The 19,642-nt window shown below is 30.3% G+C and overlaps 1 protein-coding gene across 1 annotated transcript; it reads right to left on the bottom strand.

Moving 5' to 3' along the window:
• Window positions 1-5,278: 5,278 nt before the first annotated feature.
• LOC108472665 (3-hydroxy-3-methylglutaryl-coenzyme A reductase 1-like) lies at window positions 5,279-7,815 on the bottom strand. Its single transcript, XM_017774217.2, has 4 exons — window positions 6,708-7,815; window positions 6,448-6,629; window positions 6,014-6,360; window positions 5,279-5,769 (listed from the first exon to the last, which is right to left on the bottom strand). Exons 1-4 carry the CDS (start codon window positions 7,682-7,684, stop codon window positions 5,527-5,529), a joined length of 1,749 nt encoding a protein of 582 aa, XP_017629706.1. The 5' UTR covers window positions 7,685-7,815; the 3' UTR covers window positions 5,279-5,526.
• Window positions 7,816-19,642: the final 11,827 nt, after the last annotated feature.

The following is a 19,642-nucleotide window of genomic DNA, read 5'->3' on the forward strand; positions in this document are numbered from 1 at the left end:
GTTAAAAGAAAACTTTTCTTCTTTTTTTTTTCTAAGTCATTTGCTTCTTATCTTTTTTTTTTGTTCAGCAGCGATGTCAGCTTTGGACTAGTTACCGCTCGCATTTTTCCTCTCCCATCAACCCTTTATTTTTTTATTCTTCTCATTCACTACACATGTCTTCTCTATTTTCAGTTTGCAGATTTATTTTATGGGTATATTTGTTGTCTTCACAAGTTGTGATGGACAGATGACGGTGTCTGTCGTTTGCTAAAACTCCACCAGCCACCAATAATTTTTCTTGCATAGTCGGTGACTTTTCGTCAACTTCTTAATCTGTTTTTGATTTGAGAGTATTTTAGAATAATAAATGATTTCACATGTCGATTTAGACCCGTGTTCTCTTAAGTTTTATATTTTTTTTTGTTTTTCTATTGCTTAATAAGTTTTCAATTTAAAAGTTTTTGTCTGCTCTTGTAGCACGTTTTTTAGTCTTGCTTATGCATGTAATAGTAGTTTTACAAGTGATTTTAGGGATGATTTTATTGTCATCCTCTCTAGTTTAGTGAATGTTTGATTCTTTTGTCGATTTTTGCCTGCCGCTTTGGACCATCCGGGCTGATTTTCTTATCGTATTAGGTGATTGCAATCACTCCAGATATGTCGTGCTTGAGTTGTGATTAGGCCTGCTCATGGGTCGGGTTACCCGGCCAGGCCCGAAGGCCCACCCGAAATGTGGGAAGGTTTGGGCAAAAATATAGGCCCAAAAAATGGGCTTGGACAAAAAAAATAAGGCCCGTTTTAAAAATGGGTCGGGCCTCGGGTAAGGTATTTTTGGCCCGAGCCCGGCCCGGCCCGAATTCACTAAATGACAAAAAAAATCTGCTATTTTTTTTTGAATATTATTTTCTTGGTGTTTTCTCCCTATTTTGCTACCATATTACTATTAGTTGCTACTATTTTATTGTTATTGTTTGGATATTGTATAAAACTTATTTTATTATTAATTTTGCTATTATTTTAAAGGCATTTGTTAATTTTGTTATTATTTTAGAGGTATTTACTTGTTAAGTTGCATCTATCTTAGTAAATCTACATATTTTTAAAATTTATTTTTAATTTGTTAGGAAAATATTTATTTTGATTTTTTAGTATTTTTGATGTATTATATATATTTAAAATTATATAAAAATAAATACGGGAGGGCCGGGCCGGACCCAAATTTTAGTATTTTTATTTGGGTCGGGATTAGGCAAAATTTTAGGCCTATTTTTTAGGCCCAGGCGGGCCCGGCCCATGAGCACCTCTACTTGTGAAAAAGCCAATTATCAACGTGTCATAATGTTCTATTCATGCTAAGACTAAAGCCTTTGTTATATTGATGAAGTTTGTTCTTCACCATCTATGACGAGTGGTTGTTATTTTTTTCTCTAAATTATATAGTTTCATTCATTGAATGAGTTAATTTACCTTTCAAAAAAAATTAGATATATATCTATATCATCTTGACTTTAACCGAGCAGTGGTTAAAGTTCTTATTAGAGACCTGTTTGACACAAATTTATAACTAATTAAATAGTATCACGAATTAACCAAATTTCAAAAGCTAAAACTAATTTTCTTATAAAGTAACAAATATTATTATAAAGATATTTTTATTTTATATTATTTTTTAATTTAATTTAATTTTTAAATCAATTATTTATAAATAATATTTTCACATAAAAGTTGAATAATCAGATTTAAATAAAATATTATTTTTTTCTTGAAGTAATTATAGTAAAAACATTAATCTTTGATTGAATAGGTTTGGCCATTTTTGTGAAATCATTGGGTTCGTTTTTCAGGAGCTGCAATTTAAAATCTGCAACATATTATATTCCTTTTACTCTGCTTACATGTTTCAATTATTTCAAAAATAAAATTAAAGAAATCTTATAAATAATTTCTCAAATTGACTTTACTGCATAATCATTTTTCTTCAAAATGGACCCAATATGAATAAATTGGTCCATATTGGCATATATTGTAATTGGACTTGGATCAAGTATACAGTTTTAAAACTTTCTAGTCTGACTCGAAAATTAGTAAATATTCTCGTAATTAATTTTAAATAAAAATATTTTTATTATTTTTAAGTCAAATTTGGGCTGGACTAGGTCGGTATGTGATGGAAAATCACAAACATAACATAAAAAGGATATATGAATATCTCGAAATTCACATCTTTGACTGGGGCGACCCTCCATTGATCTTGGCTTGCTTCTTTGTTCTTGGCTACTGCTTGGTTAACTATTGCGAATTATTTAATGGTAGAAAGAAATCCTTCTTCCTTCCCGCATCGCATCCTAGAGGGGCCGCTCGGACGAATAAAGTAAAGTAGGGAATGGGATAGAGTTCGAGTGAGGCATCAACCATAGATTGCGGAACTTTCGAGATGCTTCCTTGCGAAAGCCAACGGAGTCTGTAACTCAACCTTCTCATCCATGGGAGGATTCCATATTCGATGATAAATGTCAATCGAGGGCAACCTCATTTCCAGAGATAGAATCAGGCTGCACAGAAGGGGAAAAGCCCTCCTACTGAGCAAGATCATTAATGAATAAGGAAGCACTTAACTTAGGGCAGCCAGTCTCACTTCACGCAGCATAGCTGTTGGAAATTGGCCATCCATGCTGCTGTTATGTTTTTGTTGAGTGCATACGGCTTGTATGCATGCTGCATGCTGCAGCAACATGTTGTCTGTTGTAGTTGCAATTTAGTTTAGTTTGGTTAAAAATGAACTAGTTGTTGATGTTTTTGATAGGTTTAGGTGATGATTGAGCTGATAATTCAGCTTATTGATGTGTACAAGTAATGCTTAGCAAGTCCCTAGGCTACTAAGTGGGAGTAGGTAGTATTTGGTAATATGTTTTCTCTATAAATGTATTATTTTTCTTAATGAAAAATTGAGCAAAATGAGCTGAAGCCATAGCTCCCTTGCTGCACATTTGTGAGCAAGTAAAAATATTACCTTGTTCTGTCTTGTATTTCTTCCTCTGCTCTGCTCTTCCCTAAAAAATCCCCAACAATAGATAAAAGCTTGAACTTCAAGCATTTTTCCTTCATATTTTACCCGGGTATAATACGTTGCTGCTGGTGCTCTGTTTGAAATTCTTACTTTACCCGGTTAAAGTGTGTTGAAACTCCAACAATTGGTATCAGAGTTTTTATGATCTTAAAGGGCCTTTGGAATTTTTGCTTCTACTGCTAGAAAGGCAAGGAGCCGTTGAAGCCTGTCATCTTTGAAGGCTTGTCTTTGCTTCTGCTACTTGTTAAAAAAGAAGCTGCCAAAGTCTAACATCTTTGAGGGCTATTTGTTAAGGTAGCAAGAACTCACATTTGTGAGACTATAAGTTGAAGGAGGAGAAGACAATGAGAACTCACCCCTGTGAGACTCTCAAACAAGCTTAGGATAAGCTGAAGGAGGAGTTTCAAGGAAGACAGTATGTGAAGAGCAAGTCTGTCAAAGGTGAAGTTCAATGCAAGTTGTAAAGTTGCAAGCCTGCTGAAGACAGTAAACCAAGTGCGAGCCTGTCAAAGTGAGAGCCCGTCTAAATGCAAGCCGAGTGGGTGCAAGCCAAAGTGTGGCGGACGATCTAAATGCAAGCTCGAGAGGGTGCAAGCTGTAGATTGAAGGCAAGCAAACTATACTTGCAAGCTGTTTGTGTAAGAAGAAACAGGACAGTAATGAACAAATGAACAAACTAGGCAAGGTGTGTTGTCAACCGAGGCTATGAAGGAGGAGAAGACTCCATTTGATGAGTAAATGTTTGGCACAAAAGACTGGGATAGTCAAGTGTGCAAGTCAGATTTGCTATGAAGGAGGAGAAGACTCCATTTGATCAATGAATATTTAGGCACAAAAGACTGTGATTGTCAAGTGTGTGAGTGAGATTCTGTTGATAATGAGGCCAAGGTTGAAGATAAGTCGAGAATGAAGTTCTTGTGCAGGGTCAGCTTGAAACAAAGCATCTAAGGACTGCCAAGTTCAAAAACTTGATGAATGAATGACATTTGCAGCATGGAGTCCAAGGAGGAGTGCTGGAAATTGGCCATCCATGCTGCTGTTATGTTTTTGTTGAGTGCATACGGCTTGTATGCATCTTTGCATCTTTGACAACATGTTGTCTGTTGTAGTTGCAATTTAGTTTAGTTTGGTTAAAAATGAACTAGTTGTTGATGTTTTTGATAGGTTTAGGTGATGATTGAGCTGATAATTCAGCTTATTGATGTGTACAAGTAATGCTTAGCAAGTCCCTAGGCTACTAAGTGGGAGTAGGTAGTATTTGGTAATGTGTTTTCTCTATAAATGTATTATTTTTCTTAATGAAAAATTGAGCAAAATGAGCTGAAGCCATAGCTCCCTTGCTGCACATTTGTGAGCAAGTAAAAATACTGCCTTGTTCTGTCCTGTATTTCTTCCTCTGCTCTGCTCTTCCCTAAAAAATCCCCAACAATAGATAAAAGCTTGAACTTCAAGCATTTTTCCTTCATATTTTACCCGGGTATAATACGTTGCTGCTGGTGCTCTGTTTGAAATTTTTACTTTACCCAGTTAAAGTGTGTTGAAACTCCAACAATAACGCCTTGCTATTTGCATTCATCCTTGTAACTTACCGAAGTGAGGAAAGCCACATTGGGGATCGCGAGTCGGGAGGGTGGCGAAGATATTGTGTGTGTCAGCGAAGTCTTTCCGGGGTTGAAAGCACGGGTTGGAAGCATGAGCGATGAGTTCCCCAATTTCATTTAGGTAAAATTTTAATAAGCTCTTATTTCAAATCAAGTTATGTTTAAATAAATCTAAAGTGTATTAATATAATGTATAAATTCAATTCAAAACTAGCTGGCTCGACTCATGATATACCTCTCTCTATATATATTTGAACATGAGGTTAGATTGAGCAGATGACCCATTCCTATCAATTACAATTTGTGTTAATGCATTTTTGCCCCCAAAGTTGCACTCAAATATTATGTTCATACCTAAAGAATTTTTTTTATCAATTTGGTACTTGAAGTTTCCAATCTTATTTTTATTATCTTTTCGTCGAGTGCACGACCCATCATCTTTTTTAACACCTTTTAACAGCTGAGGTAAAGTGATAATTAAGTGCAATTTTGAGGGGCAAATAGTATATCAACCCTTAAAATTTTGTTGAAAAAGATCATAATACTTCTAAAAGATATGAATAAGGATAGTAATAATATAGCAGAGAAGATTATAATATGTAGAATCTATGAAGAGAAAAAGAAAAAGTTAAATTAACAATTCTATCATTTTACACAATTCTAGGATTACACATTTGCTTTAATAGTAAGAAGAAAATAACAAAATACAAAGTAAATTACAAGGAGATGATGATGATGATGATGTGTATGATCCTTAGCTTTCGATACACTTATAAACTATGGGGGATTTTCAACTTCTACACTAATTTTTCTTTCAGGCTTTTGACAAAGCCTTTTCATCATACTATATATTTATATATATTATTAAGTGTTTGTCTAAGAAGAAGTTTTGGAAACATCCTTACTCAACCTATTGTACTTCATATGGCTCTTAACTAGTTGCCCAGCTGCCAGTGCTGACATGAGTGACAGCTCCCCTGCAAGGACTGCACCAGCTACTATGGTTGCAAGCCGTCTTGAGTTTGCACCTGGTGACTCTTGGCTAGCACCTTTCACCCCTAGCAGGTTCAAACATGCTGACTGAGATGCAAGTTGAGTTCCACCACCAACCGTGCCAACCTAATAGATAAATCACACAGCAAAACAAAGATAATTCAGCATTTACATGAATACCACCAGACTTGTCAATCATGTCAATCGTGTCAATTCGGTTTGAGGGGCCATTACGGGTTTTGGTCATTCAGGTTCAAGTCATTTCAATTTTGTATTTTTTTTTTCTTCAAGTTGTTTCAAGATTATTAACAAATAACTAGTTTTACTTCGATATGTAATTTGATAATCGGACATTAACACTGTCAATTACCTCGATGGAAGGCATCGTAACAGAGATGTGAAGGTCATTGCCCTCGTTGACAGCTTCCATCATCGTGATGCAATGAGAGCTCTCGATGTTTTGAGCCGGATCTTGACCGGTGGCAATGTAAACTGCAGAGACAATGTTACTAGCATGGGCATTGAATCCACCCAAAGCTCCGGCCATGGCGGATCCTGTAAGGTTCTTAAGCATGTTAAGCTCCACAAGGGATTCCACACTAGTCTTCAAGACTTTCCTCACCACATCACCCTTAATGATGGCCTCGCAGACAACAGATTTGCCTCGTCCTTCAATCCAATTTACCGCCGCGGGCTTCTTGTCGGAACAGAAGTTTCCTATATCCATAATAGTTTAATGGTCTAGCTCAAAGGATGAAAATGAAGAACTATATATAATTATTTGTTCATGGAAATGAAACTCACCAGAGATGCCAATGACATCCATGTCAGGGAAATCAGTTTGAAGGAAATCCAAAACGTTTTGGACACCCTTTGAAACCATGTTCATCCCCATAGCATCGCCAGTACTGCAGGTGAATCTCAAATAAAGATTCTTCCCTGCAATGACACATTTAATACCTTGAAGCCTAGCAAATCTACTTGATCTGAAACAAAAAACCAGCACCCACATTAGCTCGAACTTAAATGCATCAACCAAGAAATGAAAAATATATAAAACAAACCTGTTAAAAACAACAGCCAAGGTCTCAAAATTTTCAGGATCCTCCAAATAAAACTTTAAATCAGCTGCCCTTTTGGCGGTGCCGAACCTTACAACAGGAGCTCTAGTCATCCCATCTTTCAATAGAACACTAGAAGCACCACCAGACAAATGAATAGCCTTACATCCCCTACTAGTGCTAGCCACCAAGCAACCCTCCGTGGTTGCCATAGGAACCGAGTACTCTTTTCCATTAAGCAACAACGGCCCAGCAATTCCCACGGGAATCTGTACGTACCCAATCGGCATCTCACAACATTGTCCTAAAATTGACTCATAATCGAATCCATCCAAGGGTAATCCCGATAACGACTTCCCGGTTATTCTCCCTAATGCCTCACGCCTGATGGAAGCCGCTCTCTTGCAATCACCTAATTTGGATTCCAAAGAATATGAAGGAGTTGTTCCCGCCACAATGGCTTTAATTATTTCTTCATCTTCCTCGGTTGTTAATTTCACAAGCTTTTCATCGACCACTTTCTGGGCAGATATAATTGGTGCCGAGGTTACCGAACAATCAAGAGCTTGGCCACAAGGGATTTTACGAGCATCTTCTTTACGAAGCAAAGCTTCATTTTCCTCTTCGTCCTCGGAATTCCAAAGGTCAGTCGACGGTCGGAGGATCAAAGACTGAACGAAATCAATCCCGAAGAACCCCAAAAGATAAACAAACGAGGCGATAAAAGCGAAAATCGCGACGATCTCTGAAAGGTTGACGAGGTGAAGGGGCGTGGAAGTACGGATCTTTTCACGCCAACGGGAAAGAAGAAAATAAACCACAGAGAAAAACAGCGAGAAGAACACAGCATTCGTTAGATGTAAAGAGAGAGGCAATGCTTCGGAGGAGGAGGCTTTGCCGGAAACTTCCTCAAAAGAAACCGTTTTCGTTGTTTTCGGAGCTTGAACGGGTTTAGCCGACGATCTCCAGCGGGCCTCCATTTTCGGTGGTGGTAGCGGCGGAGGGTACAGAACCCGACGGCGAATAACGGAAAATAAAAGAGGAATGAAACGATGGAGCCGGAGATGGTTCAGTTTGATTCCGAAAACGGTTTTTTTCCCGGGAAATTTGGATGAAGAAGCGGGAGTTGAAGGAAGTGAGTATATATAATGTTGTGGGGGGACACGTTTCGAGCAGTAAAAGGATGTACAGTGAGAGCGCGTGAAAATTTGGCACTTTGTTTGTTAGTCGGCGACTTAAATGAGAGAAGAAGACTCAAAAGTCTGTTGGATTATTATTTAAAAAATGGTACCAAAATTAATTTGGGTTTTATTTAAGTTTTTGAGAAAGTTTAGATAAAAATACGAGATTAAAAAATTAGTTTAGATAAAATTTAAGATCTATTTTTTATATGAGTCGTACATTGGATAAGATTTAGTGACTCGAGCATGACTCGTCCAGCTCAAATATATTATGTTATAAAATATATTATATTAATTATATATATTAAATAATAATTATATATATTCATATTAAACCACACTCCAATAAAAATTAAATCTATTACCCAATACCTAAAAGAAAATTTACCCAACTAAATAACTTAACCAAAAATATAAAATTTTAAAATTATATATATTTTTGAATAATTTCATTATAAGTTCGATTATATCGCTTCTTTTTGACATTATGCCTAGAACTATTCATAGCCTCTCCTAACCCATAAATAGGAGGATAACGTACTTCAACGCATTCGAACCCACGTCCTCCTGCATTGGCAACAATGCTCATGCTAATTGAGTTAAGACTCAATCGATTTTAAAAATTATATTTAAGATAATAAAATATTTATCATATTTATTTGTGTTTTTAATATAATAAAATATTTATTATATTTATAGCAGTGTTTTTAATATAAATATTTTTTAATGTATTTGTTAGAAAACTTTTATTTTAACATTTTTTAGTGCATTTAGTGTATTATGTTAAAAAAAATTATTTTTAAATAAAACTAATCTAAAAAATTAAATATGGTCGAGAGCCCGGGTTTACTTTTCTTAAATTGGATTAGGCTTAGGCAAAAAAGTAAGTTCATTATTTGGGTTAGGCCCGGACTTGAAAATTTGATCTAGATATTCTTGTATTAACCTAGCCCAGCCATAAGCACCTCTAAGTTAATTTCAACTAAAAAATAATTATATAAATCCATTCTATTGGGAAAAGACAATGTAAGATAAAAGTATTATGAATATTTTATTATGTGGACCATTAAGATCTAGATAAGTTTTGATATACTTTAAATTCCAGTAGTTATTAAAAGTAGAGTTATATTTCATTTATACTTCTTATGTCTATAAATATAGACTTTGGAGAAGTATTATAAAGATGATTCCGATCGATCAATAAAATACGCTCTCTCTTTGCTCTCCCATTCTCTTTGTTCTTTATTCTCTGTCTTTTATTTTATAACACATTATCAGCACAATTATCTTTTAATCGTTTTTCTCCATAAGTCACAAAAATATCCTAAAATTTGCTGTTGTCGGTTGCCTCTTATATAATCATCAGATTATTTCACTTAATGAATGTAAGATTAAGATTGAAATGGATGATTGCATGATATGAATGATAATTATATTCTAAATGATATGATAAAATGTAGTAAGTTAGTTTGAGTTGCTTAGGCAATGTAATTTGATATCTCATAATCAGATCTGATGACCAGGTCAGGTGTGAGGTGTTATATTAAATTTAATGATTATATAAAATATACAATGATGTAATATACATCTTGATGTCTGATTGTTGGGTGTTCTTTGATACCCAAAAAAAAAAAAGTTGATTCTTCCTTTTTCTTTCTTCAAATTTTTTTAAAGAAGTTTGAGGAATAAATTGATAGAATTTGCAATTGTGAAGAGTTAAATTTATTAAACTCTTTAGAATTAGGATCAAATTGATAGAATACATAAACATTGAAGACTAAATATGTTATTATACCAGTTAGAAAAATGCTATATCATTAAAGTCAAAATTGAATTTTTTTTGTTATCAATGATAGGAATAAATACCTTAAGTTCAAATGTTTTAAAGTTAGGTGACCCAAACAAGAACATAAGCATAGTTAGGTGACCATTTATATAGTTTACTTTTTATGTGCGGACTCGCCTATCGAACAAAATGAGTTATACAAGGGCACATGAACAAGATTTGGATAATTTTGTATTATATTTTATAATTTTTTATTTTTTTTAGTTTGTTAGAATCTTTTATTAATTATTGATAACTATTATAATTTTGATAATTTTATAATATTTTACAACTTTTTTAAAAAATTATAATATTCTAAACTACATGTAGAATGAACAAGATAAAAGGTGTTCGGATTCAAATAAACTTGGATGTTATTTGTTCTAGTTCATTCCAAATGTGCATTTTAGTGTTTTTTTATTTTAAATTTTTATGATTTTAGATTTTTTTAATATATGGTATGTGACATGATGTCATGTGTTAGCTTTTCATTAATTTTATTAGTTGCGTAAGCATCTATTAATAGTTAAATCGGTCATGTAAAATTTTTGTTTATGTTACATACAATATTTCTATTAAAATAATATATATATAATTTTTGTTTTACATGAAGCGAATTTATACCACGCTATTACAATGTAAAAGTAAAATTAATTATTACATTCGAATATAATTTATAAAACTTCAAAATTATTTGAAGTTGTTTAAGTTTGCCTGACCTGACCCAATCAAAAGTCAAAAAGATCAAAATCCTTAAGAGCCTAAATTTGAAAAAAATCTGAATCTATAAAAGTCTTAATCCGAAAAAATTTAAGCCTAAAAAATTCCGAACTAAAAAAAATTCAGACTTAATAATATCAAAAAAAAAAAAAAAAAAGCCTCCTATTTGCGTATTCTATTTGAAATTAGAACATTAGAAATAGGATACCTTTGTGAATTAAATGTCTATGCATATGAAATACATGAGTTTGGCCTTACTTGTTCTTTTTGGTACAATTTGGCCAAAAGACTTCACTTTGACCACAACTTGGAGTTAAAACTTTGACTTTACTTTTAAATTGTATAATAAAGTTAATATTGTTATTTATTGGAATATCCAAAATTAGTAAAGAGGTGTAAAATTCAATAATAGAGTTAAAATTTATTCTCTGTTATTTAGAAAGTAAAAAAAAAAATAAAATTATCGAATTGTTTAATTAATAAATGTTACTTTTTATTGGAAAAATGTAAATTTTAAATTAATTATATGTTAAGATAAAAATAAATATGATTTTGTTGAAGGAGTCGGTTTCTTCGGGAGAAGTTTTTAAAGTGTCTATGTTTTGTCCCCAACTTTCGTAGAGAGCTATGTATGATTCACGAAAATGGTGTCTTGGTTGGTGATACTTGCAAGGCTCGGGATGTTAGGATCTAATGTCCTAAAGTATATTATATTTGTCAATTTATAATTGCAATATTCAAATAGATTGGTTTAAAGAAAATTTCATTATACATTAATATTATTTATATATGTCCTCAACGATTTTTGCATGCAAAACAAAATGTAAAAAAAATATATTAGTTCATTGATTATTTAATTTAATGTTTAATAAAATATTAAGTCGCAAGATGTATTTAGATCACAATGCGAAAAGGTAACTTATATTAATAGATAATCTAAACTGTTTGTAGTCTAATTTAAATTGAGTAAATCAATTGAAAGACTATTATACTGATTATCAAGTATAATTGGGGAGATGTTTTGTCTTGAGCATTGGAGTAAATGACTCCTATAATATAGATAATAAATGTCATTGTCTGGAGTAACAATACATTGGACAGGACCCAAGTTGAATTTATCCTATAGATCTGTTTATGGATTTATTCTCTCCTGATCTCCATAGTGTAACATACACTATACCTTAATCCTAAATGGATGATGGACTATGTATACGTAACTCGTATAATTTGATGTAAATGAAAGCTTGAGCTCAAATAGATAAAGAGCCAAAAGCTAATGCATTAGATACATAACTTCTTTATAATGTAGCATCATTTCACAACAATAGAATTCATAGTTCAATGAAGGTAAATGATATCCACTCATTGGCATTACATGATTGATGAAAAAGTAACGTGACCACGACTTATTTGTTGTAATTATATTTTAAAACCCTTGTTAGTTTTAAAATTTTAAGAATCAATGCTAAATTGATAGAATTTGTAAAGTTGAGGGCTAAATTTGTTGATTTTTTTTTAGAATTAAGACCAATTTATAGAGTCTATAAACAGTCGGGAGCTAAATTTGTTATCATACTAATAAAAAAGGTCATGCCAACGTTCTGTTAGTAATTTAACGAATGAGTTACAAAAATATTAAATTTCGATAACACTAATGATTAAAATAAAAAAAAAAATTAAACATAGGTGACCAAAACAGAACACGTTAATAATTGGGTGACTATTTATACAATTTAGCCTAAAAATTTAGATATACTTTTTAGGAGACTAAAGCCCTGCCTTTAGAAGGTCTCTAGTTATAGCCCTAATATAAGAAATTCAAAGTAAAAAAACATTGGTAATGCCCTTAATTAATCATTGTGCCTAACATTGACTTTAATAATAATATTTATCAGGGACTGATTTTGCAATGTCAAAATTTATTCAGTAATTAAAGATTGACAATATATTATGCCCAACTAAACATTTAAAATTTTTTATAGAAAAATATTGTATTAATAATCATATTAATAATATAGATACAAATAATTAGGCTAATATAATTTCTAAAATTAATTTATTAAGCTCCTATTTGAGCTTAATATTTTGATTTATTAAATGAGGCCACTTATTTATTGAATCAATAAACTCGCTCGGATAGATGTTCATGAAATTCTTGCTTGTTTCACCCTTTTAATAAAAGATTGTACATTTTTTTTAATTTTGGTTAAAATATTTCTATTTTTATATTTTTCATAAATTTAGAATTTAATATTTTTATTTTTATTTTTAATAATTTAGTCCATCTACTTTTTAGATATTAAATTTCGTGTTCAACTGTTAATATCGTTAAAATTATTTTATTAAATTCAGGTTCATTACAATACTATTTTTTTAAGTAATGTAACTACCAAGTAAGCTTTATTATTATTATTATTTCAAAATGTTATGCTAATAAATTTAATGGTCACCTAATTATTAGCACGTGATTGTTTCTAAATAAATTTTACAAGCAAACTTCTTCATGTTTTTTTTCTCTTAAATTATTTTTATAAAATTATTAATTTTATAAATAAACCTCATGTTAGAAAATGAGAAATATATATATTCATTTATTTATAAATATTTTTACAAATTTGCATGTATTTTTATCAAGATATGTTTTAAAATTTTAATAATCAAGACTGAATTGATGGAATGTATAAAGTTGAGGGCTAAATTTGTTGATCTTTTTAAAATTAGGACCAATTGATAGAATCTGTAAGCATTCAAAGCTAAATTTGTTATTATACTAATAAATAGAGAAGTGACCAAAATATTAAATTTCAAAAACATTAGTGACAAAAAAAAAATTTAAACATGAGTGACCAAACCAGAAAGCACTAATAGTTGGGTAATTATTTATATAGTTTACCCTAAAATTTTAACAATATTAACAATTAAACCCTAATTTTGAAATCTAAAAAATAGAATTAAATTTTTTAAAAATAAAAGTATAAAATTTAACCATTTAATTTAAAGCACAGCCTCGAGAAGGTGTATAGGTATAGCCATTAAATACGAAATTCAAAGTAATAAAGAAAAATTTTAAACAATTAAACCCTAATTTTGAAATCTAAAATAGAATTAAATATTTAACCATTTAAGTTTTAGGTATAGCAATAAAATAAGAAATTCAAAGTAATAGAGAAAATTGGTAATGCCCTTTGCGATACGCTACGCATGCTGCATGCATTTGCACGCAAATAAGCCAAGTCAACAATTCCCATTTTTTCTTTTTTTTTTCCCCTTTTTACAAATAAATTAGGAAATTGAAAATTTGAAATTTTTTCCTCTAAAAAATTTATAAAAAATCAAAATGTTTACAATTTTTTTCCTAAAATTTTATAAATATATATAATTTAAAATTTAAATTTAATAAAGAATATAAAAATATAAATATTCTTAATTATAATTTTAAAAAACTTAAAATGATAAATTTGATGCCTTAAACACAGAGGCAAAGCCAAAAATTTTTTAGGGGTGAAATAAAATTTTAATTTTAATAGTCTATATCTTTATAATTTTTAAAGGATTAAATCAAATTTTTATAGCTTTAGAAGAGCAAAGTATAATTTTACGTTTACTAATTTAAATTTTAAAATTTCTAATTGGCCCCTACCATCCCCTAGATTCACCTTTGCTTAAAGAAGTAAATTATCAAATCAAGTTTATCATACTAATTATCTTGTTTTAAAATAGTTTTCAAATATATATGGTATTTATATTCTTTAACTTGGAATTTATTGTCGACAAGATTTCAATATGACTGGTTTATTCTTCTTCTTTTTTTTTTTAATTTAACTCAAACAAATTTATTTGACTCAACTTGTGTAACACCCCTAACCCTTATCCGTCGCTGGAATAGGGTTACGGAGCATTACTGAGGTTTACGGATCAAACAGACAGAAATTTCAAACGTTTCATAACATATCAATAGTCATAATAAAACCAATCAAAATCATATATACTGTCCCTTATACGAGCCCTCAAGGCCCTAAAATGTTTCAAGCCGTGTAACTCTCTGACTTGGTCACACGGCCAAGTCACATGCCCATGTGCTAGGCCGTCTACCCTTCGAAATAACCTCACACTCGTGTGCTAGGCCGTGTAACAACCTGACTTGTAACCCTTTAAAAACTACAAGAGACACACGGCCGTGTCACCTGACCGTGTGTCACACACGGCTGAGACACACGCCCGTGTCTTAGGCCGTGTGGACAAGAAAATGACCACTTCCAAGACATTTCTTTCACCCTTTCAAGCATAAACCTACAAGAAATTTGTACATGTATACAAGGCCTTAAAACATACTCAAATTATGCAAAGAATGACTAATCTCAATACCAAATGTTCATACAACCAATATGCCAAAAGGCACCTCAATCATCAAGCATCAACTTACATATATATATATATACACTTGAGCACATTTGTTCAAACCTTAACCATCAATATCTAATTAATCTCAATATTATTTCCATGCTATATCAAAAATAATCTCACTACATTTTACTACATTTACACCATTTACTAGCTGACTTGTTTCCATACCAATACATAACACAATTGATACATACCAACCTTATCATATTAGGCATACCATATTTCAATCATGGACATCTATTCAAGACTTTTCCAAAACATATCATGTCATGGCCATATTGAGATCGATACAACAGATACCAACTTTGGTTATTTCTAAACATGCATCAAGTTGACCATATTAATCTACTCAAAAATTCATTTTGATGTTAAATTCTAATTGTACGAACTTACCTGGCTAAATTACAGAAATGTCAAAGTACAATGGCATTTTGGTAATTTTCTATTCTCCTCGATTTTCCATTCGGCCTTGATCTAAATTAATAATTTCATTCATTTATTAATTCATACAATAAAACAATTTATTTTATGAAATTTAGTATTTTTATAATTTTAAAAAATTACCCCTAATATTTTAATTTTATTCAATTTAGTCCCTGAGATTAAAACATGAAAATTAACTATTTTTAATGCAAACCCATGCTAGCAGAATATTCATGGCATTCATTACAGCCCATTTTTTCAATAATTTCACAACAAACCCTTGTATTTTTACTATTTCAACAATTTAGTCCTTAATCGGAAAATTCATCAAAATTACTTAACAAAATACTTTTAAATATCAACCAACATCTCAAATTCATCACTTAATAACTAAAATCATATAGACTCACAATGGCAACATTTACAATCTTTAATAGTTTCAAAATCGATGGTACGGACTAATTAGACCTAGTTGCAACGATGTCAAAAATATAAAAATGATTGCAAACGGGCCTAAATTGAACTTACATGTACCATAAAAAAAATGGCCGAAACTTGAAGCTTCCATGGTTTCTTTTTTTCTTTTTAATTCGTGAAGAAGAAGACACCAAAAATGAATATAAAACATTTTGATTTGATTTTATTTTATTTTAATTATCAAATTACTATTTTGCCCTTGGTTAAATAAATAAATAAAACACGAAAGTCATGTCCATATTTGTCCATTACATAAATATATGGCATAATTACCATCAAATGAAGGTTTAATTTCACAATTGGTCGTTCAATTTAATTAAATTCTAACTAAATAAACTTATTTACAATTTAATCCCAAACTAATTAGGACTAAAATAACAATTAATTCAAAAGCTAGTGGATTCAATCATAACACCACCGCTTGGAAACTTTGACCATGGTTTAATTACCATTTAAATCCATTTTCCTTTATTCAATTAACCATTTAATCACTCAAATTAAATAGTGATTAAAATTTACATTTTTTACAATTTAGTTCTTTTTAATTAATTAACTATAGAAACGTTAAAATTTTTCAATGAAACTTTAATACTACCTTAATGACACTCCGTAAATATTTACACGGCTCAGTTTATAGAAACGAGATCCCGATACCTCATTTTCTAGAACCACTTGACCTTAGGGTCTTACCACTTGAACTTAATTAATCATTCAAATAGCATAAATTACCATATCAAAAATCTTTTTAAAACCATATTTGACTCGTAAATATTAAGTAATAATATTTACGAACTTACTCGTTGAATTTGGTGGCCCCGAAACCACAGTTTCCAACACCACTGAAAAACGAGTTGTTACAACTCGACTTGATTCGAAAAAATTTCAACTCGAGTTAAGATGATAAAATAAGACTCGTTAACCGAATAACTTGAAATTCTTCACTTGATTTGACTCGATTCAATCGAACGTTCACTCTTAAGTAAAAAAACAAAATTATGTAATAAATATAGTTATAAAAATTTGACATGATTAACAAATGAAGCTTTGGTGGAATGTTAAAATGTGAATGTTAAAAATCATAGAGGCTTGTGTTCAAATCTTCTTATGTGTATATGTTTTTCCATATAAAAATTATAAAATGGTAAAAATGTCCTCAAAATAATACAATTTACCTTGGTATTCACTTCTCTGATTTTGAGATAGATAAGATCGTCTTTTAATATTGTTGTTGGTGTCATTCTAAGATGGGTCGTTATTTGATGCTTGGAATAATATATAGTTCATCAAAATAATTTGTCAGGTAATTGTCATCTTATTTTAATCAAAGAATAAATTAGCATGGTTCGATTGGTTATGCAATCAAGTTATGCTATGAAATTAAGTTATTTAATTTAAATGAGTTGCACAAATGAGTTCATTGATTAGAGTTGGGTCCTTTCTTATTCACAAGACTATCAAGCAATAAATCGTAGGATTTACTCTTAAGATTATTCGATTGACAATAATTAATTACCTAATTGTTCCCACAATTAATTTACAATTAAGGAATGATTGACAGTCTGGAACTATTTCTTAATCACTTTAACCGACTTATTATCTAGTGAGAAAGTATTTGAAGTCCATAATCAATTTTGAAATTGAAGTTGATGTTGGTTTACTTTAATTTATTTCGAATTAGTATTTTGCTTTCTAGGTTACTGTTATTTAAATTTTATTTACTCATTTTCGCAACAATATCTTGTCTTTGATCTATTTTTGTTATTATCTAATTGGATTGATGTCTTGTTAACTCATTACATCAGCTCAATCAAATACTTAGTGTAGCGACGTAAAAAAAATTTTTAGTTTCGCTTGGTCGCTAATTGTAGTGATTTATTAAACATTTGAAAACCAACTTTCGATTTTATTAACAAAGGGAGTCGCCACCGATCTTTTTTCCAGGTGTGACCGGACACCTAATAAATCATCCCTTTTTTAGAAAAGAAAACTTATTCTTGCACAAAAATGAAGGCCGAATTTAGGTCTACGTCAAAAGCCAAAGTAAAGTTGGGTTCGGGAGTCGATTCTGTGAGGAAGGTATTAGCACCCTCGTGACGCCCAAAATTGGTATCTTATTAAACAAGTATTGTCTTAATTTTCAAAATTGCAAGTTCAAAGTAACATTGAATCGTGATCCGATCAAAACACGAGAAATTTCAAGTTTCGTTTTCTTTTGAGAAGAACGTACCATTTTAACACGAGTCGATTGATATTCACCCAACATAGCGATGAAATCAATGACTTAATATTAAATCGGCATGTTGCCTTATTTATTGAAATTAAAATTATGAGTAAAACATTATTTAAAATAAGAATTAGTAAATAATACAAAACAACGATGCAATTAATAATGAAATGTTAAAACGAGAATATTAAAACAACAATATTAATATTTACAAAAAATAGAAATGATGTACTACCAATATAATAAGAAAAATAATATATTCATAATGACAATAGAAAATAACAATATATACATAAAACATACATATACATATACATATATATATATATATACATGACATACCAAAATGAAAATATACAACATATATTAGAAATATTAATAATAGAAAATATATTTTATATATATATATGCTAACGATACTACATGAATATGTACTTATATGTATTAAAATATCTACATATATAATGGACATGTACTAATAATGATAATAAGAGTAATAATAAAAGACGATATATACCAAATAATACATAATAATTTAAAACAAAATAGTAAGTAACAATAGAGAAAATGATAAATATAATAATAAATATAACGATATATGAAAATAATACTATATAAAGAAAAGAATATATATACTCCTATAATAAAATATGTGTACTAATATTCATAATAAATATAATAGGATAAAATAAATATAATAATATATACATGATATGGTATTAAAAATACGTATATATATAATAATATTTCGAGTATGTACATGAGACAATATAAAATATATACATGGAAATATACAAGAAGTATATAACTAATAACATTAAGAATATATATATAATATAAATATAATATATACAATATACACATATGATAAAAACTATTAATATGTACATGTATATCTACATACACATTAAGTAAAAGTACTAATGCTAACAATATTAATAATAAATATAATAATAGATATATATGCATATAATAGTAAGAAACGGAACATAAAGAAAATATATATATATATATATATATATATAGCTAAATATAATATAATAATAACAATATATAAAAATAATAGTGATAACAATATTACATATATAACATGATTAATATTTAAAGCTAAATTAAATAACAAAATAATATGAAATCTAAGGTAAATCTGAAAAATAAATGAAAAAGAAGAGAGAGGGAGAGAGAAGGAGGGGAAGGGAATCGGCCAAGGGCGTCAATGGACAAATCGTCGTCGTCGTCGTCGCCGGCGCCGCCACCAAGTGTGTAAATTTTTTATATTTGTTTTGTATATATATATTTATTATATTTTTATTATGATGTATATATATAGATTAATAGATTCGAAAAAGGAAAAAAATAAAAATAAAAATAAGAGTAAAATAATAAAGAAGATAAAATCACCTTTAGGTATTTTTTGAAGATAAATTCTTTGTATTGATCAAAATTCCCTCCTCCCCTTTTACATGATTTTTGAATGGCTTTTTATAGCCATCTTTTACATGATTTTCTATTTTTTTTTAATTTTGTAGGTGGTGGTGGTAGACAATAGGAGGAAAAATGGGGCAAGTGGGAAAGTGGTTAGGTGGCTAGGTTTTTTTATTTTTTTGTTAGGTTTTTCTTTTTCTTCTTTTTTTTTTTTGGGGGTTACGTTTTTTTTTTTTTTTTTTTTTTGGGTTAGGTTTTT

The sequence above is a fragment of the Gossypium arboreum genome, chromosome 4, assembly GCF_025698485.1.
Source record: "Gossypium arboreum isolate Shixiya-1 chromosome 4, ASM2569848v2, whole genome shotgun sequence".
Classification (NCBI taxonomy): domain Eukaryota; kingdom Viridiplantae; phylum Streptophyta; class Magnoliopsida; order Malvales; family Malvaceae; genus Gossypium; species Gossypium arboreum.